At 36.6% G+C, this 26,054-nt stretch overlaps 1 protein-coding gene across 14 annotated transcripts in view; it reads left to right on the top strand.

Annotated features, from left to right (window-relative positions):
* The window catches only part of EPB41L2 (erythrocyte membrane protein band 4.1 like 2), a 104,253-nt gene that overhangs the window by 22,558 nt on the left and 55,641 nt on the right, over positions 1-26,054 (top strand). For 13 of the 14 annotated variants that reach the window (XM_048936607.1, XM_048936611.1, XM_048936606.1 and 10 more), the window contains 2 exons: positions 19,144-19,616; positions 20,785-20,973. In XM_048936607.1, coding sequence (XP_048792564.1) covers positions 19,158-19,616; positions 20,785-20,973 — 648 coding nt within the window. In that variant the 5' untranslated portion in view covers positions 19,144-19,157. Of the gene's footprint in view, positions 1-12,054; positions 12,325-19,143; positions 19,617-20,784; positions 20,974-26,054 lie in introns of those variants that run through there. The other variant, XM_048936600.1, reaches the window with a different exon arrangement.

The following is a 26,054-nucleotide window of genomic DNA, read 5'->3' as shown; positions in this document are numbered from 1 at the left end:
ACAAGGAACTTCTGTAGTATTTCTATAAGGTATTTCTACAATCCCTGTGTGTTGTGAGAACTGCATTGCTGTTTTCATCTGATAAATTGTAGAGAAAAATCTCCTTTTAAAAATGGACAGTGGAACTGTAAGGAGTGGGATACTGCATGGGTGTTATGCATATGGCACTATAAGAGGCAGGTGGACGTGACTTACTGCATAAGAAATGTTTCTCTTCAGTAATTGACTTTCAACAACTATTGGATAAAAATTACTACAAACATAGGATTTTTATTATGATCAGAATGATTTCTTCTTTAATATTTGCTATAGTAGACAAAAATTTGTGTGAAATCTTATGTAGGAGGCTATTTCCCGTGAAGCCATTGGGTGGATGAGAGATAATGCAGCAGTATGCATATGTGCAAGTCCTCTTGCTTATTTTAATTTAAAAGATGTGTGTGGATGTTGTTTTCACGTATACAGAGGATATGGAAATCTTCAATCTTTTGGTCACTGCTCATACGTGAAGTTTTCTTGATTAGCCAAGTCTCGGTCTTTTTGTGCTATCTATCTCACAGCTACTACTAACTTGATTCTGTAGGTAGGGTTTGTGAAATGCATGCAGTTGTATTGATTTGGCTTGCTATTTTGCAGCTTCTGACAGTTGTATAGCCTTGTAACTTCCAGGCCTTATTGTAGCTTCTGTATCTCCCAGCAACTCCTACACTTCCAATGACTTCTGGTCTTCTAGTGTGGGCAGCTGTGCTGCTTCTATTAGTTGTCCTGCATACTGTGAGCTATTGTGATGATATCAAGATGTCCTTTTCTTCCATGACCACCTGACTTGAAGGACACTGTTACTGTTATTGTAATTCAAGTTTTAACATTAAATTATGAGTTAACTTACTGGCTAATATATATAAAGGCTTAAAGGCTTCCCTTCGTTTCTCCTTTGAGAATAGCATGAAGGATTGAGACTTGTAGACTCAGTCTATGGATAACTGGGGAAAAAAGCAACTTGGTTGTGAGACAAACTTTCCAACAGCTCTGTAATGGATCTCTCATGGCTGATGCATGTGACTGTGTTGCTCATAAATTGACCATGCCTGAGTGCACTGATGATAAAATAAATGAGTGGATTATTTTTTACACAATAGGCTATTATGACAGACAGTGATTAAATTATGAGAGATTGCAGAACACATTCTTTGAATGGCTACAGAGTTGTCTGTTCAAAGCTGCAGAGAGAGTACATTAAGTTTTTGTGCTCCTATTCTAAAAGAGTCAAAGGAGATGTTGAGTAATAGTGACAGCAATGCAGGCTGACAGAGTGCTACTTTCAGTTTTGGTGGGAGTTATGATGTCTGAATTGTTAGCTGCTAAGATTGAAATAAATTCCTGGGTCATCAAGTATTTAAACACATTGGTTTCAAGGCCTTTGCAAGAGCCACTGTAAGTTGGGTTTAGTTTTCCATCTTAGTACTCATCTTGGAAAGTGGCTTCAAAATCTCATTTGTTATATGGGAAAACATTCTATTTCTGGTTTGACTGTATTAAATACGAGTTCATACCCATTCATCCATGCATCAGAATTTCTCACTTAAGCCTTTTACAACATCTTTCCACTGTTAGTGTTCTACTATGTTACTGTATATTTTCAGAGGGCATGTGGGAGAGAAGGCTTATCCAATGGTATGAGAATCTGAGCCATTTCTAGTTCTAAAGTTTTCTTTGTAGAAATAATGTTTGTATTTCAGTTAAAATAAAAATTGAAAAAGCTGGTATTACTTTTGTGACAGCTAGTGAAAAAGAAACTAACTTACAGGTTTCTAGAGGCCTTTTTTGTATTTTAATTTACAGGATATGGCAGACATTTATTTAATGCCCAAGATTTCTATGTAACTTATGCTATTCTTTAACAACGAATGTTTTATCAATAGATTGTGATTGACTTGATCTTGCTATTAAAATTTTTCATGATGAAATTAAACACCAAAGGAGTGGAGCCTACCAGTCTTGCTACGTAAAACCAGGCATTCTGCAAAATGTTTATATCGCTACATGGCCTCATCCTCTGAATGCATATAGCCAAAGATTAGCCTGGACTACATAACAAACATCTTTGAATATTGTTAACATTCACTATTGCAATATGTAGCAGTCTTAGTTTTGCTTCAACAGAAGCATGATAGATACCATTAATTCTTTTCTTTTTAGGTTTTTGTTCTTTTTGCCATCGACTTATGATTACATGGCAAATGGAATTCTGTGCAAAGTTTAAAAAAAAAAAATTTTCTTAGTACTGAGTATGGGAGTGAGGGTGTAGTCATATCAGTTGTCTAATACTTAGAGCAATGTTATCAGCACAGGTGTGACTTAGATGTTTTTCTCAATAGGCGTTTATAAATTCCTATCTTTTTTATCTGTTCTCCTATTGGTCTTCTTTTTTAACTTAAGAAAATGGAGAGAGGGAAAAATGAAACAATGTCTGAATGAATGCACTTCTGTCCAAAAGTGATGCAGATATTGAAAGGACACTTTCCTTAGTTAATCTCTTTTCCATTGTATTTTCTGTCAGGGTGAATCTTTGTTACATGCTGCTCACTTTTTCGCAGGCCTATAGCTGCCATCCTTGTAGATCCTACTTACGTGTCAGGTTTAATGTGTTTACTAAACTTTGTGTGTTATTATTTTCACATACTCTATCTTATGCAGACTGACCTGAGATCTCCCTCCTAAAATGTTTACATTTTATGGCTATGTATTAAATTCAGACAAAGGCAAATAATGTGGCTCATGGAAGTATGCAATACAAAACAATATTGCTGGTTGCTGCTTGAGGTCAGCCTATTTGGTCTGGCACAGTACCCCATGCACTAGCTTGTCTGCATGCCAGCCTCCGTTCCCTTGGGCCACTTGGCCTTTCACTTCCTGCAGTAAAAATGAAGCACTGAAGAAGAGAACTTTGGTCTGCCAGTCTTGTGAATTGTTTTATTTGAGTCAGTATGTCAAGATACTGAGGGAAGTAACATAAGCGGAGGAAAGATATAGTAAAGAGAAAAGTTGCACCTTGTCTCATACATCTTTGTTTAATGTCATTGTTCTGGTGGTCTTGAGGTATACTTTGATACGGCAGATGAGAGGTATTTATGTTTTGCACACTGCTAGTAAACAAGGAATGATGTGTAGTAATCTGTGCTATGCAGGGTACTGGAATGGCTAGGTTGGCTCTTCTAGCTGTTATCTGTTTCATAGGGGAAAAATAAATCTTCATGGGTGATACAATGTTGAGAAAACACTGACTCATAGTAAGGAGTTGTTTGGTCTTCTTTCAAGTTTGTCCAATATAATGGGGTGTCACCTGGTTGTGAAGTCTATTGTTAGGATGGAAGTATCACATGCATTTTGAAATGCTCGTGGATGAAATTGTTCCTGTCTTACTCGTATGCTATTCAACTGCAGGCTTTGTATGAAAAGCTTCTTTGGAGGACTCAATATCCTGAAATGAGATTTGCAAGAAGGATGCAGACTAGGGAATAAGAGTAAAAAACTTCATTGAAACTCTAGCCTACTAATTTTCAGAATTGAAAACCTAAATTCACAAGACCAATAGCTTAGAGTTATGTTAGTGCATCTGTAAATTTATTCTGTGTCAAACTTCTAGCAATCCTGGTAGAATCTGTAACACTACATCTTCTTAACCTTCATAATGGGGTGACCTTCTGATAGAGTAGCGTCAAAGCAGGAGGGAATCAATGGAGTTGTCTAATGGACATGCAAGAGACTAGGGAGTAGAAGGGAAAAGAATTTGCAGCTTTGTTTACTGAAAATGGCTGTCTATTAAAATACCATCAGCATTTTCAGTGTTGATATTGTAAAAGTATGCTGAGAAGTGCAGGGAAGACGATTAATTTTAAAGCTGTTTCATAACGGTTTAAGGCTTCTGATCTGTGACTTTTCTCAAAAACTCGTTAATTGATTAATTAATTAAATCTTGACTTAATCTCTTGTTGGTTAATATGCAAGCATGTTAACTGATCGTGTGGACCCATGTGTTGCCAATTCATGAGAAGGAATGCTGTCCTCATCCTGGCAAACAGCTGGGCCTCTTAAATTAAAAAGTTTTGTACCTAGGTCTGTTACTTTCAAAATCAGGTTTGAGGATAGTAATCCACTTTCTATGCACTTTCTAAACAAACCATGTCTTCCCAAAACTGCTACCTCAGTGGTGTAGTTCTCATGTTCTATGTTGTACTTTGAAAACAAATTTCAACTTCAGTCTTAATAGTAGGAGACAATCCCAAATGAAAGATTATCATCATTGAACATCAAGTGAAATGAATCCAAAATTAATGTATAGAATAACTTGAATATATGTGAATAATTGATAATCACAAAAGGAATACCAAAAGTAATACTGATGTTGTGTTCTGCTGAAATCTGCTGATGTCATTGAGAAGGAATAAAATCTTACGACACTTATGCAGGCGTTTGTACACGTTTGATTGGAGCATTACTGCCAACCCATTGAAATCAAGGGACAGGCTTTTTTTTTTTTTTTTTTTTTTTTTGGCCTTACAAGCTGCAGCAATTTAAAAGGTGTGTTTAGCCAGTCCTGAGGAATAATGCTCTTTCACAGAATATACTCGCTTTCAATGATGGATGTAGTCAATGAATGCTGGCTATGGGGCTATTAGTTGAAAAATAAAGTTGAAAAATAAAGTTGAAAAACTAACATATTGTAATACCTGTCTTTAAGAAATACAACAATAAATTGTTTCAGCTGATAAAAGTAGTCCTACTTCTATTTAAAAAATAAAGTTGGTATCTAACCTTGAAGTTTTGTTGCTTTGCCATGTATTGAACTTCATGGGTTTTGGTTATCCTTTATGGGATGGGATCAAAAACCAACAAACCTTTAGTCTTGAAAGATTAGACTGCAATACTTTGGAAAGGCTTTCTAGATACGTTACATGACAACTCTACACTTCTCCTTTGGAAAGTGGCTTTACAGAAGTTTTTGGTCACTTCATTAATAAATTTGGAGATAACTTAAAGTCAGCTGTCAGATCTCTTGAGGTTGCCGCAAGAGCAGCCTAAAAATTAAGTGATAAGCAGTTTTGTGAAGAAATAACACTGTTTTCTTTATAAACAGCTTAGGAACTTATAAATAGTAGCTATTTTCCCATCTACTTAATTTTTAAACATTAAGAGTTTTTCTTGGATTGCTGTCTACAGAGTGCTCGAAACTAGAGGAAGAAAAACTTGCTCCAGCACAGCTTCTTAAAATTTGTTTGCATTCCTCTTCTTCTTGCTGAGTTTCCTGGAGGGATTAAATGCTAAGATGTAGAAATATTGCAGCTTCCAAGTGACTTCAGTATTCTTTCTTTTTTCACAGTCTTGTAATACTAGGAATCAGTGAAAAGACAAATGGCATCTCTTCTGTTAGTGCTTTTTTTTTAAAAAATTGATTTTCATTCCTGCTGGGTTTATTTTCTTTTACTAAAGGATATGCTAAAGATTAGTCAGAGCCAATTCTTAAGATAGACTCATAGTCAAAACGGAGAGAGAAAGAATGTGATATTTCTAGTATCTCTGCATGAGGTCTGCAAACAAAGCCAGCACTGTGTTGAATAACACAATGTATATTTTCCCTGAAACTTCTGGATTTGTTCTTTGAACTGGAAGTGTTCCTCCTTAAAGGTAGTCCTTGATTTTCATGAAGCTCAGGACTATTCTTTGTTGACAGGCAGGAGCAGATACAGCTCTGTGTGTTTTGGTTAAGAGACAGATTAATGTAGCCTGTGCAGCACAGCGTGCTGCTTAAAACCTGGCTCAGATTGAGCAGTCAAAATGGATTGGTGACTTTTGCTATTCATCCCATCCGAGACAGTTTAAAGGAGGTCACTGACAGTGCTGACAGAGCGTAGAATTCTTTTTCTTCTAGATACGCCTTGCCTTGGATTTTTTTTGTCAGGCAGGTTCTTTCAGAGGTAATTAGGCCTTCCATTTTCATCTCTATTCATCAGGGGATGATGCTGGAGGAGATTACCTAAAAAAAAGGAATCCAACATTGGATTTTCATGCAGTTTCTTCAGTCATGGAACTCAGAGGGCTTCTCAAATATTAATCAAGAACATAATCTATCCACGTTTTTCAGAGCGAGAGACTTGGGAGTGTAGAGCAGAGAAATTTGGCAACTTATACCATCCTCATATTTGATTATCTGTTTTAAGTGGATTTATGTTATTTTCTTCTAACTATTGAATGCATTGAGAACATCAATAGGGATGTATGTCAAGATGCACAGAAAAAGAACAAAATTCACTTTGCTTCAGCCTCACTGAAAATATAGTAAATTAGTTATGTTGATTTCCAGTTGATTTGGGCGGGAACAAGATCCCTATACAGGACTGTAGTGTAATTCTCTTTGGAAAAATTAGCTCTGGAAATGCATTCTGTATTTCTGAAACTCTGATTGATATTGAATACTTAGCTATGACATAACTTACGATTACTTGGATAGTTTTTCAAGTACTGTGTGTGGATTTACTTATTTTAATCCCTGTGACTTAGCAAATAAAGATATTCATATAATTTCATAAATAGCTTTGCTTGCTCTCTTGTGAATGTATTTCAAATAAAATCTACTTTGCAAATTGAATCACTTATTTTCTTACTGTTCAAGTGAGATTCTAAACTATCTGGGTGCAACCCAGTCTTGATACAGTTAGGCACCCTGACTTTCTAGTAATGTTTATGGAATTAAGAGGTGAAAGCATGGTGCTTAATTGATAATTGGGAAGATATTAAAAAAAAAATAAGATTAAGTTGAGAAGAGGATGGAAGGTGTGTGTGTGTAAAACTGAAGTGAGAAGAGTGTTGCAAATGGTGAAGATTAGATATCACAGCTTAAAACATCACTGTTGCTTTGCCTTGAAAATTTTAAGGAATCCATTTCCCATGGCAGCATTGTGGAACTTTGTACTAAAAAATAATTATGGTTTCTCATTTCCATCTGAATGTTTTTATGATATCTTCTATGTAGACTTAAGAGGCTTACCTATGCATCTTAGCATAGGGTAATACAAGATGGTAATACTTATTTTGCTTCTTCACAATCTTTTCCCAGGTGTTACAGTGTATTTTCTAGATGCATGCAGTATAAAATCCTTTCTTCTCTTTTAACTGGCATAAGAAATGCAGTGTTTTGATTTGCAGAAAAACTACATTCATTTTGCTTCAAGCATTGAGTAGTATGTAAATGTAGTGATTTGTGAGACTGCAGGAAAATGCTTAATGATGGTAGTACCCCATCAACAGAATCTGCCAACACAATTTTTTTCACCTGATGTTGCTGGGAACTTTGGTTCACTCTGTCCCAGCTGCAGCAGCTGATGTTTCCCTTTGAATATCATTTCATGTTTCAAACCATTCATGTTTGCTCAGTGCTCCAATCTATCCAGATCTCTACAAGGCCTGTTTCTCCCTCCAGAATGAATAGTGTCTCCCAGTGTAAGTAAACAAAAAAAAACTAATGAAAAATTCTGTCATTTCAAGAGACGTCAAGGCATAACTCTTTTTTTCACCTAATCTGTGTGTCCAATCTTTTGGCTTGCCTAGGTCATGTGGAGTGCAAAGGAATTGTCTTGAGCCACATTATAACACAGTTAACGTATATGGGTAACAAAGCTTCCTTTGTTTTATTAGAAGTATTTAAAAAAGGATTATGAAAAACAAAAGCACAAAAAAATCTAGTGGTATTTGACTTTGTTTCTGTGAAGCTAATGTGTCAGTCTGATGCAGTGTAAGTGGCTGCAATTCTTTGCAATTCTTAGTGTGTTCTCATGGTGTTAATCGGATACTTTTTTGATGAAATTTTACTTATCCTGTTCTTCATTCTTAAAAATAGTTGTTCACAAGTATACATACTGCCAAAAAACAATGACACAAATAAGGTGTGACTAAAGTGAGGGACGGCTCTTTGGTAATGCTATAATATGATGGAAAATATAGCAATAATGGCAGAGTGGCAAAGTCTTTAGTTGCACCAAATGAGAACAAGCCCAAATGCAGCAGCTGTGGATGCAGGAATGAAGGAAGAAAATTTCTTTACCTTTAGAAGGCCTCCGTTAGGCAGGGATCTCCAGCAAGATACCCTTTCCTCCACTGCCCACCTTTAACTGAGGTCTGGGAAGGTGTGGATGTTGGCTCTTCCCTTTCCAGTCACTCAGGTGCATTGCATGCAGATGAGTAACCCTGGGTTGGCCCTGCCTTCTTACCAGGTGCTCAATCACTGCTTCAGGTTGTGACTATTTCTGCTACACCAAGGTATCAAAATGCATATAATTATTTGCCATAACTTGAGCTTTCCATAATTTAATTTTCACTTTGAATACTGTTATTATTTGAAGCATAGCACAGGTAACTTGTGAAGACATGTGTTTACCTCATTCAAAAGAGCAGTCAAATCTAACAGAACTGCTAAATTTTTGACTCATTTTTAATCTTCATATTCTAGCACAAATGTTCATTTTGATTCTGTGAGCAACTTGATTTCATCTTGCAAGTTATAATATCTTTTTTGCATTTTTAACCTGACTTATCCATCTTCCTCCAGAAAAGTAGATGACAACCACATAATCAGCATACATACTTTTAAAGAACTCTTGGAATTGGGGGTGATTCACTCCCTTGGACTTCATGAAGTTCACAGCTTTGACGATTTCAATAATCGTCAGTTCTAAATCTTGATGTGCAATGCAGATTTTTTATCAAATGTGAATTGCTGGCAACAATTGCATTTTCTATTAATTTTATACTTACCTCTTTTTTGCCAACCATCTCTGGGGCTCCATCAGTAGCTATAGCATGTATGTTGACAAAGGCTGAACAAAATCGCTTTAATGTAATTTTTATGACTTCGATAGAAATTTAATTTTACTTATCTTTTAACGATACCAAAGAAGCCATTTCTTCAATGACATCACATTCATTTTCAATATAGCTAATAAAAATGGTAAGGTGAATCATATGTGTAGCATCAGTACTTTCACCTATTGTCAACGTCTAATATCTGAAATTAGCAGCCTTACTCTCCAAATATCACTTGATATTTTTTTCAATTGTTTCTTCAATTTGCTGGGTCATAGGCTGCTGAGACTGATTTTAGTTGTTTGTTTTTTTTGTTTTTTTTTGTTTTTTTTTAGAACAATCTGTTATTTTATCAGGACAAATTTTATCTGCCATACTTTCCATATGTTGCTTAATATGCTTACCATAAGTAAATGGTTTTAATTTTTTTGCAGTCAGATTTGCTACCACATTACTAGCTTTTTATAATAAAACATTTGAGCTATAACTTTAAAAAATAAATAAATAAATAAAGTGATGACAAACTTTCAGTTCTGCTATTTTGTCTTTAGAAAACATTTCCTTGATGTACATCAAATTTGGCAGCATGCTTTTACAATTTGAGAAGACATTTCTAGGTTCGGTTTTCTTTTGATACTACATTAAGTAGGTTGAAATATTACTGGTAACCAGCAATGTTTTACTCACCAAGTGGCGCAAGTGCACGTAACATGTAAACGTGCAGGTTTAGACTGAGTGTATATGGCAGACATAAGAGGTGGAGTTAGCACTTGTGCTGGTTTCGACAGAGACAGTAAAAGCCAGTGAAAAGCATGCATTCCCTATTTGTAAACAAATGATATTAAGAGTGTGAGGGAAGAATCAGTCTATTTACATTTTATGCTACTGGAACAAGTCATGAAATAAGATGAAAAAAATAATAATGGAGGGGGCAGTATTCATGTACTGGCTTTTTAAGAGGCATTTGATTGTACGCTATTTCAGGCACGCAACAAAATTGTTCTGTGCGAGCTGTATCATGAGGGCGCAGAATCTTAAATCTTTGCTTTTCCAAGTCCTTCATACATTTGCCCTTTCTTACACGAACTTCATGTTAAAACTTTACCTGGGCAATGTCTGTGCAAGGATGAAGTTGCAGTTGCTGTATCCACTGTGAGCATTCTCTCTAGAAGTTGCAGGACCTGCATTTGGAGATGTTGCGTTCTATCCGCACGCTGACCATACGCTGTAACCTCACCCATATCAGGATTTGTGTCTTTCCCACCCTGCCCCCCTTTCTGGCCTCACTGTAGTTTTTTGGCTATTGCACAAATATGACCTTTTTTCCTGTTTTGTCTTCAGCGGCTGTTTCCTGTTTTCTTTCCCTCTCCCACCCCATTTTTTGCTCCTGACTTTCTCTTGTCTTTACTTTTTTTTTCAACATTTACTTTTTTTTTTTCCAATTATTTCTTCTTTGTAATAAAAACAGAGAATAGCAGCATTCCTCTACTGTGTTTCTGTATCCAGTCTTCTTGCTGAATTTGTGTTCAGTGTCAATGACGTATCATTCATTCTGCATCCCAAAAGTCAAATCTGTTGCATGCGTTTCCTATCCTAAGAGATACGGATGTACATGCTTGAAGTGCTAAAAGCTTAGATTTGTTGATGGTATGCTTTCGTAGCCTTTTTGAGGCTAGTTTGTGCCAGGTTCATCTGGATCTGAACTTCAGTTCTTAATCTTGCTCATGTTGTTTCAGGATCTGCTGTTCAAGTGAACTGATCTGTATTGCAGTCACTATTGTTTGTTTTATTTGTTGTTTTGTACTTAAGTTTTATGGAAGTTAAGGATTGGTTAAAAAGGATGGAACACCCAACCGAGAAAGGATATGGAATTGTTGAAGAAGGTTCAGAGGAGGGCCACGAAGATGATCAGAGGGCTGGAGCACCTCCTCTATGAGGACAGTCTGGGAGAGCTGGGTTCTTCAGCCTGGAGAAGAGAAGGCTCTGAGGAGGCCTTATAGTGGCCTTCCAGTACCTGAAGGGGGCCTGCAGGAAAGCTGGGGAGGTACTTCTTTTTCTTTATAGGGGCAGATAGCGACAGGAGAAGGGGAAATAGTTTTAAACTGGATGAAGGTAGGTTTTTAGACTAGATATTAGGAAGAAATTCTTTACTGTGAAACTGGTGAGACACTGAAACAGGTTGCCTAATGAGGTCGTCAATGTCCCCTCCCTAGCAGCATTCAAGACCAGGCTGGATGGGGCTTTGAACAACTTGGTCTAAATGGAGGTGTCCCTGCCTATAGTAGATGGGTTGGAACTAGACAATCTTAAAGCTCTCTTCCAACCCATACTGCTATATGATTCTATAATGGGAGAGATCTGCAACTGTGAGCTTAAATATGGACTTAGATCCGGGTTTAAATTCAAAATGAGCTGCATACTGGAAGCTGAAAAACAAACAAACAAAACTTTTGAAACATGCATTCTGTCAGCATCTACACTGTTGAGCCTCAAAGGAGAAAGAGAAACCCTCCAGATCTGTAGAGACTGGGACTTCCATTCAACTAAATCTGTCTTCTGGTGTGTACTTCAGAATGTTTTGCTATGTGCTTTTGTAATGAAACTATTAGTTAAGTTGCTGTCAGCTTGGGTTTGTGTGTGCTTACAATTGTTCCCAAACTTTCAAAGTTATCTTGCTGTATAAGATCACTGTTCACAACACACCGTCTGCATTTGTATATGTTCATTAAAAAGCTTTCTGCAGTGCCTGCTCTAGTAAACTGTACTTTGTGATACATATTTATATGTAAATGTCATTGCAAGTCACTAGCTTTTTTTTCCTTGTCTGCAGGACAGTCATGAATATTTCTCTCTATTCATTTCTTGATGTGTAGGGATTATTTTTTATCTTCTGCTAATTCTCCAAAAAACCCCCTTTGTTTAAATAGTTGCTCCCTTGGGGATTTCCTGCACATCCTGTTATCTGTTTTATATTACAGTCTTTCAAGCTGGGAATGTCCTTCAAGAAAGCACAAAATGACTAAAGTACTTAGATGACTAATAAATGCAGTAAGTGCTGAAGTATGGGCTCAAACACAGCACTATTTGGGTTAAATTCTTTTTTGCATTTTTTTTGTTAGTGTCGTTAGCTTTATTTTGACCTCTAGGGAATCATTTCAGTTTATCTAGCTGAGATGTTGTAGTGGTCGAAGTACTGTTAGTGGGGAAGCCATTGCCACGAGAAGTGGAAGCCTTTTAGAAAACTGCTGATATTTTTGCTCTGCTAATCAAATACCAGCGTTCAGAAGAGCCTATGGGACTGAAGTTTTGGCTGCTGGTATCGTTTGCTCAGCTAAGAGGCATCTTTCTCTCTTTTACTGTTTTTTTTGTTGCTTTGGAGTTGGAAGTGTTATGCTCCCAAAGGAGCAGTAGATGCATGCTTTCTTAAAAAGCGATACTATCGGCTAGTTGTTATTTACTGCAGTAAATGTAAGTATGTAAGAGAAAGTTTGCTATATCCTGCTTTATGGATATCACTTTATGTGCATTGTAAGTATTCAGCGGGAAAGAACGTAGTGCAGAGTAGTTCTGATCTTCCGAGAGAGTACTTGTGTTCTGGCAGCACATGAAAGATGCGTTGGGTTTGTTCTGGCTGCAAAATAAAAATGCCATTGCAGGACATCTCAGGTGGCTTGCTTGTGAAACTTGAGGAATATAGGATAGCTGGGAGAGGTTTGGAATAGCATTTTACTCATTGCAGCAGCAATGGTTTTAACTATTGTTTATATCTGTAGTCAGTTCTGATTTGTTGTATCTTTAGTATGTGTCAAGATCTCTGAAGGTTCTTCAGCAGTTAATTCACATAATAGCAGCGGCATACCAGCTGCAATATACCTACAGAAATCTATAATTACTTCACTGTGAAGCTCAGATAAAGATTACTGGAGGTTAATTATCAGAGATGCTGAGTATTAACCAAGTATTTGAAACTGTCTTCACTATTGGTAGGAAGTGGTGCTAGTATCAGTTCTGTATTTCAATTTGCATCCTGATTCAGGAAAAAAAAATGCTGAAAAAATAGCAGGGGAATCTTACATCTGTCATCTATATAAAGTCATTTATAATTTAAACGTCACTTTCTGTTTTTATTTCCTTCGCTAACATCAGTATGGACATCCATGAGTGTTATTGAACCAGCTTGCTAAAGAGCTGTATAATGTATATATTGACAGTGGCAAAAATCTTGAAGTGTACATTCTATCTGAAATACAGAACTGCTGCCATAGAAAAAGCACTTCTGTGGTGTTTATGACCCGAAGTTTTGTGAACGATGGATGTTGTATTTCATTCTCACACATGGCAGAGCAGACCATGCTAATACATTCTCAGAAGGTTCCTACTGCTGCTTCTAGATTACCTGAAATAAGAAGCTAACAGGCCGTATTAGTGTGATCTCAGAGGTGTCTGTATCTGTGATACTCAGTCTTTGTGTAGTGATGAAATAAAGTTAATGGCTGCATCTGCTCATGAAAGTTACTTGCAAATCTGTTCTGCTTGTGAGATCTGTCACTAGCACTATACCAAAAGCACCAATTAGTCACTTGTCATTTCTTTTTCCTGAGTTTGAGTACTGGTATTGTGGTTATTTCCCTTTTTTTTCATGGTCTTGTACATTTCCTAAACATTTGAAATGGTAATAATTCACTCTGTGGTTTCCAGTTAGGAGGAAATAGGTAATTGTCAAAATAATCATATGTTTGGAATTCAAGCACCTAGGGGTGTTACTGCACTAAGGCTTCTCAATGTGCTTGAGGGGGAAAAAAAAAAAGTTCTCAGGTATGAGTAAACCAATTAATAATTTTTTGAATCGGGCAGTGCTTTGATTAATGAAGGTACTCTAAGTGTCCTGAAAGCATACTCACAACAAGAGTAAAATTAATGTTGCAAGTGTAAAAAATAAACTGTTTTTAATCTTGCTAATGCATTAGAAACTGACTTGTGTTGTAGTGAATGTGTGCCACTCACAGAAATCAATTGGTGGTGTGGAATGAGGCTGAAGGAAGGGAATGGAGATTGGAGAGAAAGCATTCCTCAGAGTGAACAGCGTTAATTTCAAAGATAGGGAGAGATTTCTCTTAAACTGTTGTTCTTAGTTTGTTGGACACATAACTGGAAAACAGAGCTGTCTCTTGACCCGTGAGCGTTTTCTGGCTGCTGGAATGAAAAGACTTGGAACTAAGTCCTGGTTTTTCCACTGAGCGTGCCCTTCTCTAGCAGTGTCAGGGCTTGGGTGGGGTCACTCTTATTCAATAACTCTTTTCAAACAGACTACTGGATTCTCCTCAGCTTGCAACATGTTTTTTAGTGCTAGGGAAAAGCACAATGCTAGCTTGATAAGCAGATTCTGTATGCGCATATGTATTCTGGCAAAGAAATGTCCTGATTCACATTCAGGACCTCTTCTTGAAACTTGTAGCCTTGATATATTGCACTATTTGTAGATAGTAAATACAGGCGTGAGAGACTCGCGTTGCCTCTGGGTATGGTATGGATAGCATTGGGATGAATGAAAGATGTTCATTTGCTTAAGTTTAATTCCAAAAGCATTTCAGTGTTGGCTTCACAACTTGCCTTTTTATAGCACTTCAGAGATGTTTAAATTCTTGTTTGTTGAAAGCTTTTGTATAGTTTGTGATGCAAATGATGCAGTCTTCAGTGCTTTTCATTTAATTTAGGAAACCGTGTTTCTAAATAGTTTCTATTATATGCTTTTAAGACTGTTATCTGGTGTCAGTAGACCAAGTTTAGCAAAACAGCTTGCATTATAGTAATCTTTGCTTTCTGAGGAGTTGCATCTCAATACTATTGGCTTTAAAGGGTAATTCAGTTTGAGTTGTACATGGATTGCAACAGTAAGTTACTCACTAGAAAAATGTGAGCTGATGGCCTGCAACAGGTGCGTTTTGAAAAGATGGGACACCAAAGTGATTGGGAATAAACTTGGTCTCTCGGAGTGAGAGAAAAGACACTGAGAAATAGTGTGATAGCTGAATCTATTTTGACTTTACAAACAGGAATTGAAGTAACTTTTTTTTGAGTTGCTTTGGGTCAGAAACTTGTCAGCATGAGTTTTATTGTGAAAGTATTCTATCTAGACAGTAGGTACACATTGTGCAATTTTTGCCAGAAATAGCTTTCTCTCTCATTTCATTTACTGTCTACATCCTTGATGGTTCTGTGCCAATGGTTTACAGGCTGGTTCAGCCCGGTTCTGTGACCAGCGGGGCGGAGGGATCCATGCCTCCAAGAAAGGGTAATAGGAGACCTCAAAATAATTGAAAACAGCAGCAACGATCTGAGGTGGAGCAAACTAATTTACTAAATATACTGTCAGCAACATATAATGGGACGGAGAGTGTGTCTGAAAGGTGGATAGGCCTCGCCGCAACGCTGAGGTGAGAAGTGCAGTCCAGTTGAGCAGGCGGAGAAGAGCAGGTGAAGAAGAGAGCATCAGGTGACCTTGCCGGGAGTTATATCTCCTTGCTGACTGCAAAGCCCCCTGGGGAAATGTTGTTGTTCTTCTCCTTCGGACAGGCACTCGGAACTTGAGCATCAGCAGTCAAAGCCCCAGTGCATTACATGATGTTATGGTGTGGAATACTGATAACCAAAATCATAAAACCATGACGTTCTGTCTTCAGTGGTTTTCAGAACTACTATAGCACTTGTGTAAATAATAGATTCAGAAGTGTCTTTTAAGCTCACAGCATCTTCTGTAAGGACTTCTCAGTTTTTCTGATGAGTTCTGAGTATTCTATGAATAGGTTTGCAGTATTTTTCTTATACTCCACTTGGTTCTGCAGACTTAAACATTTTTATCCCAACATAAATATTTCCTGGCAATTCAGGTGTTTGCTATATTTGAAAGGAGAGCATTGTATGCATGCAGGTAGATGTATGATGAAATGGATTTTAACATAAAGAGTAACAGGGCACCTGTTATTTTGAATAGTGACTTCAGCAAGAAATCTTGCAGTATTATTCCTGTTAACTTTAGGACTGATAGCCACTATGCATGTGTCTGGAGTTCTTTGGAAACTGGCTTTCGTAGAAGACCTAATATCCTTTGGGGAGATGCTCTTCTGTGCTTTTTCTGATCTTGGAGATGCGTATGCACATAGCTTCCACACGTGTATACTTAAACATCCACCTGCTCATGTGCACAGGTAAATAATTCTTAGCATCACCAAGTGTAACGCACTGTGTGCATCTCTGAAGTGCTGGGTATTAAAAACAGTTCATGTTAAGACTTATATGAAAACATACAATTTCTTGCCACAACTCATGAACCATGCTTGAAACTGGAATATTGTTGCTGTTTTCAGTTGGACCTGTGAATTGTTCTACTGATTTTTAGAACTATTATGGCACCATCTGCTGACCAATATAAAGACTGGCAATGAGGGTTTTCCACACCTGGCTACTGCACTGAAAATGAGCTGACAGTATTGAATTAAGAGGCAGTTTGGGTGGAATTGTAAGGATAAAGGCTGATTTATTTTTTTTCTAGTTGGCTCATGTTTCTAAGAAGTATTTTCAGCAGGAGATATCATTACAGAGGCTAAATCATAACATAGTTTTAATTGTCTAATCACCAGGGCTACTACAGAAAGTTTTTCTGTAAACTGTTAAGCTTTCAAATTATTTCTTTTTTTTTTCCTCTGTAAGATAGAGGGTTGTTCTTATTATTCTGCCCATCAGTACTTTATCTTCTAGGCTTACAAAGGAAAGAGTTAACAGCTTAAGATCAGTTTAGCCCCAGTACTCTAGTGGTCTTGTTGTGGCATAGGAAATGTTTGACTCAAAGAACTCAGAGTTCTATGTCACGGGACTGTTGCTGAGACAAAAAAGTAGAATCTGCAGCAGTCTGTCCCTTTAGTCTGTACAGTTAACCTCTTGCCACCTGCAGTATGTAAAGGCTGAGGTTTTGGCCCAATTGCTAAAAATAATCTAAATTGTTTGAAAATAAGTAGTTGGATTTCATACATGTGGGCATTTTCATGTGGCTTATTTGTTCAGAACTTTAAAAAAAATTGTTCAGTAGTTCTCCATGTTCTCCATCTTTAATTTCCAATATCACCAATTTCTGCTATTTTTGCTTTCCTAAGGATCGTAGAATTAAACAATGAAATGGCATTCTCTGGTTCCTGATTTCTTTGAGTTCAAAGAATTCTTTTGGTTTTTACAATTATTGTTAAACTATGCTAACAGTGACTGAGAGTGTATCATCTCCTGAGATTCTCTTGTTCTTCAGACCTCAGTAATCTTTCCACTTGAGTGGCTGCCTAAGATTCTACTTTCCCTTCTTGCTGCAAGACTCTTAAGCTCGTTCATATTGGTTATTTCAAAATAAAGTATATATTTAACGCTACCTTGTGGTACGAAGGTGGTACGTTAGGGAGAAATCTGCATCTTGTGGCTTTATGATTAAAGAGGGGAAAGTACTTAGTACAGTTGTGTTATTTAGTAAGAGCAAATGCAAGTTCACAATGCCTCTTTGGGAGCAGGAGGGAAGAAAAGATGCAGTTGATGTTCAGACAGGTGAATTTTGAGCATAAATGGGTTCATTTTTTTCAGATCGTACTTCTGAGAGAAATGCTGTCTGACTCTTATCTCTGTTTTCTCCAGATACATTGTTAGCCATTAAGAAACAGGGTAGATGTGATCTTGCAAGTTCTTCCCTCTCAGAACAGGGAGGGTATGAAGAATAAGCAGTTACTAAATAGTGGTTGCTTGCACTGTTTGATTGTAGCAAAGGTAACATCAGAGGTTTCACAACCTGCAGCACTAGACTTCAGTTGCAGATCTTCAGAATTCTTGGAAAAACATTTTAGCTATTTTCTTAAAAGAAATTTCACCATTCTTAATCGGAAATGCACAGAGAAGAAAAATAATAATCACCACGTCTACTAACAATGAAACCTCTGATTTGACTTCTGTAAGCACAGTGGTTTATTCTATGACTTTTTTTCTTTCAGGAAAGTTGCTTTGTTTTATATTTGGAAAATAATAAATTTGGAAAACTAATTATGTACAAGCTTATTATATGATCAAGATTGATACCTGTCAGTTTTCTATAAGATCTGAAGGTATAAGCAAAATGTAATTTGGCTAGTACCGACTTTGGATCTAGCATACCAATATGTAGTTTTAAATAGCAAGTCCTTTGATCTCTATGGCTACTCAAATGGAAATTTACCTTTTAGAGACCTGTTACCGCTGAGAAATAATAGGGTGCGTAAATATTAGAACTTTAATGCTATTTATAAGCTCTGTTACAATAAAAGATGAAGTGTTTCATAATAAGTAAAGGAAACAGCTGTGTAACTGATACTAACACTTGAATTATATTCAGAAGTCTCTAACATAGCAGTAGAGATACTAAATCTTCTTTTGATTTTCCTAATGGTGATTATTTTTGTTTTAGATATTGAAGCTGATTAAAGTAATGAATAAGAAAATACTTTTTCCATATAGTTAAACTTCTGGTCTTGAGATGCTTGCTTTGTATGGTTTGCTTCCTTTGACTAAATGTTGCCCATCTCGTCTGCCAAAAGGGCTTCTCTTAGGTATGTTCAGGCATCTATTAACTTCTGTATCTTTCATTAAGGGTGGTCTGAATTAGACTTCATTTTTGACTACTTATGAATGTCTGAATGTTCTTTAGGAGTCTGGAGGTACTGTGTCTGCTTTCTTGTGACCTTACTGGTTTCTAATTGGCTTCCATTGCAATTTGTAGTTGTCTCCTCACTAGTAGCCAGTATTTATGGAAGTTGATTTTAATGCAGAGCATTCAAGTTATAAATATGATTGTAACTAATTTGCTAACTCTCAGACAAATGAACAGAACATTAATTTTGAAAGAATAGTTTGAAGAAGGTTGTGAATCACTCAGTGATTTCTAATAGGATCTAGTTATTTTGATCTGATCTTGTTAGGTCCTTTGGGGCTTATTTTTGTTGGTTTACTTCAAAAAATTAGAGGGAAAAAATGATCATGTTACACTTTCAGAGTAGCAAAGCAGCAAAATCTAGTACTACACACCAAGGGACAAGAGTGTTGATTTTAGCTGATTTTTGGAGAAATAACAAATGTTAATAATAAAGATTATTTTCATGTTCTATTACAGTATTGTTTGTTTTCAATTTCATCTGTTGGCAGACTATTGCTACAAATTACTGTAAGTCAGTAAAAGTAGTGATGCTACATAGTGCTGTTTTTATTGTTGCACTTTTATTTGTTTTTTAGTGTAAGCTGTGACAATGACAACTGAAGTTGGCTCAGAGACTGAAGTAAAGAAAGATTCTGAGCAGGTGGGACCAGACAAAGCCAAAGGCAAGCCTGAAGAAGCCTCAGAGACTCCAGGAAATGATAAGTCCAGGAAAGCATCCTCCGAAGAAACTCAAGATTCACCAGTCCCAGCACCAACTAGCCCTACTAGCCCAAGGAGCCAGAAAAAGGAAAAAGATTCATCTGAAAGCAAGGGTATTTCTCGCTTCCTTCCTCCCTGGCTTAAGAAACAAAAATCCTATACATTGGCAGAGCCCAAAGATGAGGCCAAGAAAAGAGTAACAGGGGAAGAACAAGTAGCTGAAGAAAGCGAAAGCCATCCATCCGAGGGGATGGCTCAACCAAAAAGGAGCTTAGAAATAGTGGCTGAAAATAATGCTAAAGGAGATGACAAAGATGAAAAACACTCTGTTAGTAGTGCAGAAACACAGGTAAGTGTGTATGAATGTTTTGGAGCAATTCTGAGGGGGTGGGGAGCTACTTCATGATGTATATAAGCCGTGTAAGACTTTGTTGGTATCACATAAGGAAAAAATGGCAGTTACAGTCACTTTGTGAAATTGGGTTGATATGAGTAAGCTCTTCAGCACAATAGTTACTTATTTGTCTCAAGCTGCTTTAGCTGTAACTTTAGCGTAACATCATCCTTTGGCATAGTCCAAAGGGATATGAACTGACTGTTACAGTAGCAATGAGAAGGGATAAGAGGAGAAGCTTCTTAACCAGATTTGCCTCTGAAGCCTTTGTATTGCACAAATAGCTCCTTAGTGAATTAACTCCATTTGTTATCTGTTGTAGTTATCAAAGAGTCCTTAGATGTCAATCTTTTGTTATACTTAACCTTAAACCATGCTTGTAGCTATTGCTCTTATTGATTGGCTCTAGGAATCTGGTACTGAGTTTGAAAGCAAGCACCGTACTCTGCAGTGTTTCTGAGTCCTGATGTGCACAGGTTGTGTTTCAGTTCTTAAACCTCAAACCTCACATTCTCTAGGGCCACAGTGGTGATTAAGGACATAAAGAATCTTTCATAGGAGGAGATGCTGAGAGAGCTGGAATGCTTCAGCATGCAAAGGAGAAGAGTAGGGGAAATCAATGTATCTGAAGGGAGGAAACGAAGGGGCAAGACTCTTCTCTGTGGTATGCAGAGAAATGACTACAGGCAATGGGTGCAAATTAGCTGTAGTGGTGGTCTGTCAGTGAAAATACTGAAAACCTACCTGGAAACAGTCCTGGGCAAACTGCTGTAGCTCACTTTGCTTGAGCAGGAAGATTGGACTAGATCACAAGTTACTTTCTAACCTGGAGTTTAAAAAGAAACTTTTTTAGTTTAAAAGAAACAAAAAACTCTAGTGTATTAAAAAAGGAAAAAAGGCACATTCTGTGATTTCAGAACAAGAGCAGAAAACCTTTTTTCAGTATCTGGCCCCCAAATAGACCTCAATGCTTACTCAGGTTGTGGTTCTTCCAATATATGCATAAATTTTATTAAAGCTTAATTTCCAAATTAGTGGCTTCTAAAGAAATGAACAGGATAAAAAAAGGTCCTCTTTCATGAGCTTGAATTATCACAGAATTGTTTAACTGTATTTTATATAGCCTGCCAAAGAAGATGGTAAAGAAGTTGAAGTAGAAAAGGTTGCAGAAGAAAAAGAAGAGAAGGAAAAAAGGGAGACAAAAGAAGTGCAGACAGCTGAAAGTATTCCCCAGAAGCCTCCTAAGAAAATTAAAACCGTGCAGTGTAAAGTGGTGCTCCTGGATGGCACAGAATACAGCTGTGATCTAGAGGTGAGGTATTAAGTCTTTTATATAGAGCTCTCTTTCTTCATAGAGAAAAAGAAAATGCTTTCATTTCATTCTGAGTTTAGCAAGTATATTTTTGTGTGTCTAATTAGCACATTACAAGGTTGCATTCCTGTTGCTGTCACTAAGGCTCAGTTACCTGTTCCTTTTTGAACTTAATTTCTATTTTGTCATTAAAAAATGTACAATGTGTTATGCTAGCAAAGATAAAGTGCAATTAATAAAACAATTTGAGCTGCCCAGAGATCACCTCTGAGCAGTTGTGTTTTCTGTTGTATTTGTGTTTTGCAAAGGTTGAAGGTTTTCCACAATGTGATGCCACATGTATTAGTAAAGTTGCCTTGAGTTCATTAGTTTCAATTAAAATAATAATCTCAGCTGGATATATATATATTAAAAAAAATTTGCTTCAAAAGAGAATTCTGTTATAAGTTTAAAATACATGCTTTTTTATTTAAAATTTTTCTAGTACCAAATCTTCACAGCTGCATGGACTACTTACAAATATAAATTGCTGGATTAGATGTTGTGTACATTCATCTGTTAAATCTGACTGAAGATCACTGACAGAAAGAGTGAGCTTACTGGAAAACAGCTTCTTGCTTTTTATAGCTTTGACATCCTCTCAATATTCTTTCAGTCTGATCATAGTGTGTGAACTTTTAAGTCCAACAGAAGTTGTTTAATATTTTAGATCGAAGTTTAATTGCGAAACATAAAATTATATGAAAGGAAGAACAAAGTTACATTCCAAATTTTGTCAGTGAGATAATTTGAAGTGTATACTTTCAAATTTAACAGACCTTAGAATTTTAGAGATAAAAATGGCTATCTATGACTGGGTTCAGAGGATGTGAATTCAGAAAATAATTTTTTCCCCTCAGTGCATGACTAAGATTGCAGATGCTTGATCTGTTTATTTCCTCTTTGCTCTGTGTATTTAGTTTTACTGTTCTTCATTCTACACTATGATTATTTAGAATGCCTCAAATCAGTCGCTTTTTCCCTTTTGTTTCTTTCCACTCAGTACTCATTTTGGTCTGCAATGCCAGAGTCCAGTCAAATTTTCTTCATTTTATCACTGTTTTATTGCTGCCTTACCATAACTAGCTGTTAGTCTTACTCTTTAAAAAATAGCTTTCACGTGTGCTTTGGTGATTGATAACATGACAGTGCTGTTCTGTTTACCTTTCTTTACTTTAAGTGATAAAGGAAAGGATGCCATTTATACTCATGTTGATAATTATCATATGCTCATACTTGATTCTTTTGAATATGCCAGTTTTCTCTTTAATGCCTTGAACTTGTTTTAGTGTTGAGCAGATGTTATTAGTTTCTCATAGTTGTTGAAATATCAGCAGTGACTGTTTGAATCTCCAGATCTATAAGCAACAGTACATGCATTCAAGAATTAACAGGGCAAAAAGCTCCTATGTATATGAAAAACAGAACTTGCAAAGGCAGAGGGAATGACAAAGATTTCAAGAGCAAATCTTCTCTGGAGCAAGTTGTTGTGTTCACCTCCCACTTTCTTCTTCATGGTGACTTAAGCACAACGGATAGAATGATCAACAGGATAGTAGATGCACTCCTAATATTTCTAAGGGGGAATTCCTCCGTGGAATTTATAGTAACTTGTGCCTCCTATACTAGTTAGAATAGTTCCTCTCAGTTATGTTCTTTTAGAGTTTCCTTAGGTTATAGCTTAAAGAATGTGTTTGCTTTAAAAACACTGTGGCTTTAAGAACTGTTAAACTTTCAGTACCGGGTATGTGTGTTTATTGTTTTCTGCCTGAAGGGATGGAAATTCATGCTTAAATTTCTGTATGGAAATAGCTACTTTTGAAGCAGGCAACAACTATTACGAACATGTTCCCAGAGCAGACAATATTTTTATTCAGAAAAATTCATCAATAAGTCTGTAGTTCATATTTGGTGCAGCAATGCTCATGGCTAAGTCTAGTAGAAGGTTTTCCAACTTTTCCAGCTTGTTCCTTAACTTCTTCACTTTATTAGTGGGCAAATTATGGATGCTATTGATGGTTTGATTTAAGGGGCAGATTCAAACTAAAATGCTTGTTTTTACACTAACATAGATGCTGTAAAATGCATTTGTATGAGACTGAAAGATTCCATGACTTCAAAAAGTGGTTATATATATATTAAGAGGAAATATCTGTACAGGGATGTTAATCAGAAATACATCTTGGGCTCAGAAGCCTAGAGCTGAGGATTCTAGAGATTTAGAGACTATGTAACTATTTCTACATGTGATACCTATTATCCTATATTAGCTGTGGGGTACTGGTCTAGACAGACCTTTTAAGTTTGAGATTCTTTTATTTTAGTAAGTTCTGCTTGAGTAAGGTAGCAAGTAGGTCTGATCAGTGGATTCCTTCAGGCTAATGCTGTCTCCCTGAAGATAGCAGTTGCTTTAGTGCAAAGGCTTGGAAGGCTGTTTTCTGTTATGACAAACAGGACTCTAGCTATTTTCTGCAGTTTCTGTATGCAAAGCTGCTTGAAATCTGTGGAAGAGAACTAATCCTCCATCTTTGATTAGTTTTGGTAAGACTCAGGGTTCTTGGGAAATCAAGCAGGCTTTTTTGGTAAAATCAAACCAACCTCCAAATGCATGAAAGATGGGCATCTCTCCTCTCTGGTAGGACCGACTGCAGGTAATGTGTGAACTGCATGGCCCATGCCATGCAGCTGGAACTGTAGATACAGTATTCATCTCTTAAATAGATGCAAATTAACCAGTACTCTTCTTCACAAATATAATGGAGTTGTTTCCATATAAAACAATGTCTGCAATTCACTGGGATGTTAGTTTGAAGCAGGAGTGACTATATTGAAGATCTTAACTACTCACAGTTTGTGTATAGGTTGAGCATGCTAGAGCCATGCTCACAGAGTGGCTTTTGTATAATCTGCAGCTAGAGGAGTTAGTAAGATCATCAGTCACTGCCAGTTAAGTTGGAAGATGCATGCATCCTTAACCTGAAATTAACTGGTGGCAGGTTGGTACAATACCCCAGGAGGTCAATCCTAAGAATAGGTCTGGGAACACTTCTCTTGTTGTCTTTGCAGGTGTACAGTTTGTCCCCTGCGCTGTATAAATAGTTCACAGGCTTATCCCTGGCCTAATCAATTAAAATTAATGTAATAAAAGCATGAAGAAATTAAATGATTTTAATGTACTTGACCGTTGTTTTGAGTTTGAGCAAATCTGTGTTATAGTAGGGCAAGTATTGGGCAAGATGATGCTGGGTTAATTTTCTTCACAGGAGGTTCCAAACTTGATTTGGCTTACTGTGGTGTCTTGTTCCAGAATGTCCACCTGTCTATTTTCAATTCCTCTACCTTTTTGTTCTGGATCTGTGTTTGCAGGGTTGATCTCCCTTAGTTTAGCCTACATCTGCTAGCCTTTTGCTTTCTTTTCTGCTGCATCACATTCCAAAGTCTTCAGTCAGCTTCTATATGATGGTTTTGTGGGTCTCTGAACTGTGCAGTCAAAAGCTACATCCTTTTCCCCTGTATCCTCCCTTTTCATTAGGTTTCTTAGTAGTTTAATTACATACTGTGTAGGGCTTTATAATTTTATAATATACTGCTGTTATATTTTCTAACAAAATACTGCATGGATGCTATTCAGCTGTCTCTTTGGATCTTTTGAAACTAAGAGGAAACTGGAGAAACATCTGTTTTTAAGACTTTTTCATCATGGCTTAGTTTTATTTTATTTCTTAGTATGTTTTTCTTCAAACCTGTTCTCCAATAAAATTTACATACCAGCTCAAATGCATATTCATTGTCTGACAGTATGAAATGCTCTCTGGACTGTTTGTCTGTAGTTTGTAGATACTTTGGTTTTAGTTAGTGATAGTGCAAGCTTGCTTCAGTAATATTTATCAGGTAAGACCTATTCTTCCTACTCCTGATGCTAAAATCAAACAATTTCAGTCTATTTCTGAAGTAAAATTTTTCAGCTGTCAGTGGATCTCTCCCTAATAGTGTAATATGTACACTACTTCAACATAAGCCAAGTTCAACTGTGGAAAAGCTGTACTAAGGCCATCACTGATGTTAGTTATCAACCTGATTTTTATGCTTTGTCAGCAGAAGAAAGTTTTATTGCAATAGAGCATGAATATGAAAAATACTTTACAAAATAATAGCTCTCTAGGAAAAAATTGTGTAGGGCTATGCATACTTATATTCTGAAATAGCAGGAATTTTGTCCCTAAGAGCTCCTAAATTTTTAATGCATGTATTTGTACTTAGGTACATACAATATCTGTATTTATTGCTTATATACTTTCCATAAATATTTAAGAATATGGATGGTGTAATAAACTCTGCAGTTGTTTTCACATAAGCCAAGATGTTTGAATCTGAATTGTATCTCTGTATTAATTGAGGATTATGAATATGAACTTCCTGGGCCTTTTCTCTATCCAATAAGGAGATGTCAAAAAACAGAGGGTTTGTTACCATACATTTAAGACATTTTACATTCACAGCTCAAAGATAACTATCTGCAGTCTTTTCCAACCTTGATGATTCTTTGATCCTAAGTCCATTGTGAATCATTTAAATTGGTAAACAAGATTCAGAATATTGTTTTCTAATTACTTGTAGTAAATGGTCTCTATTTCTTGCTTCTACAGAAGCAAAAAAGTAAGGAGGGGAGCAAAGTGAAAACAGAAACAAACTGTTTTGATTTTTTGGATCATACTGAGGGAATGTGAGGACTGCTGACTGCAGTTTTACAAATTAGTTTTGTTGTTGTTTTTTTAATACACGAAGAGCTTTTTTAATATCTTGGTACAGTGGGACAATTACAATTATCAGCTGCTTCAGCTGATAACTGAAACTTAAGCTTCCTCTGCAGTAGATCTTAGATGAGTTTCCGGTACCAGTCCTTTCTTTTCTCTTCCTTTTAATTTTTAGTGTTTTTGTAAATGTTGATTTATTTCTGCTTTAGAAAGTAATAGTATGAAATCATGGAAGATTTTAAAAGCCAGTAAACAACCCCTGCACTCTAAACAACTACAGAGTTTGTT

This window comes from Lagopus muta, chromosome 2 (assembly GCF_023343835.1).
Source record: "Lagopus muta isolate bLagMut1 chromosome 2, bLagMut1 primary, whole genome shotgun sequence".
NCBI classification, from domain to species: domain Eukaryota; kingdom Metazoa; phylum Chordata; class Aves; order Galliformes; family Phasianidae; genus Lagopus; species Lagopus muta.
The sequence above is the reverse complement of the archived record's forward strand: the minus strand, read 5'-3'. Positions and strand labels throughout refer to the sequence as shown.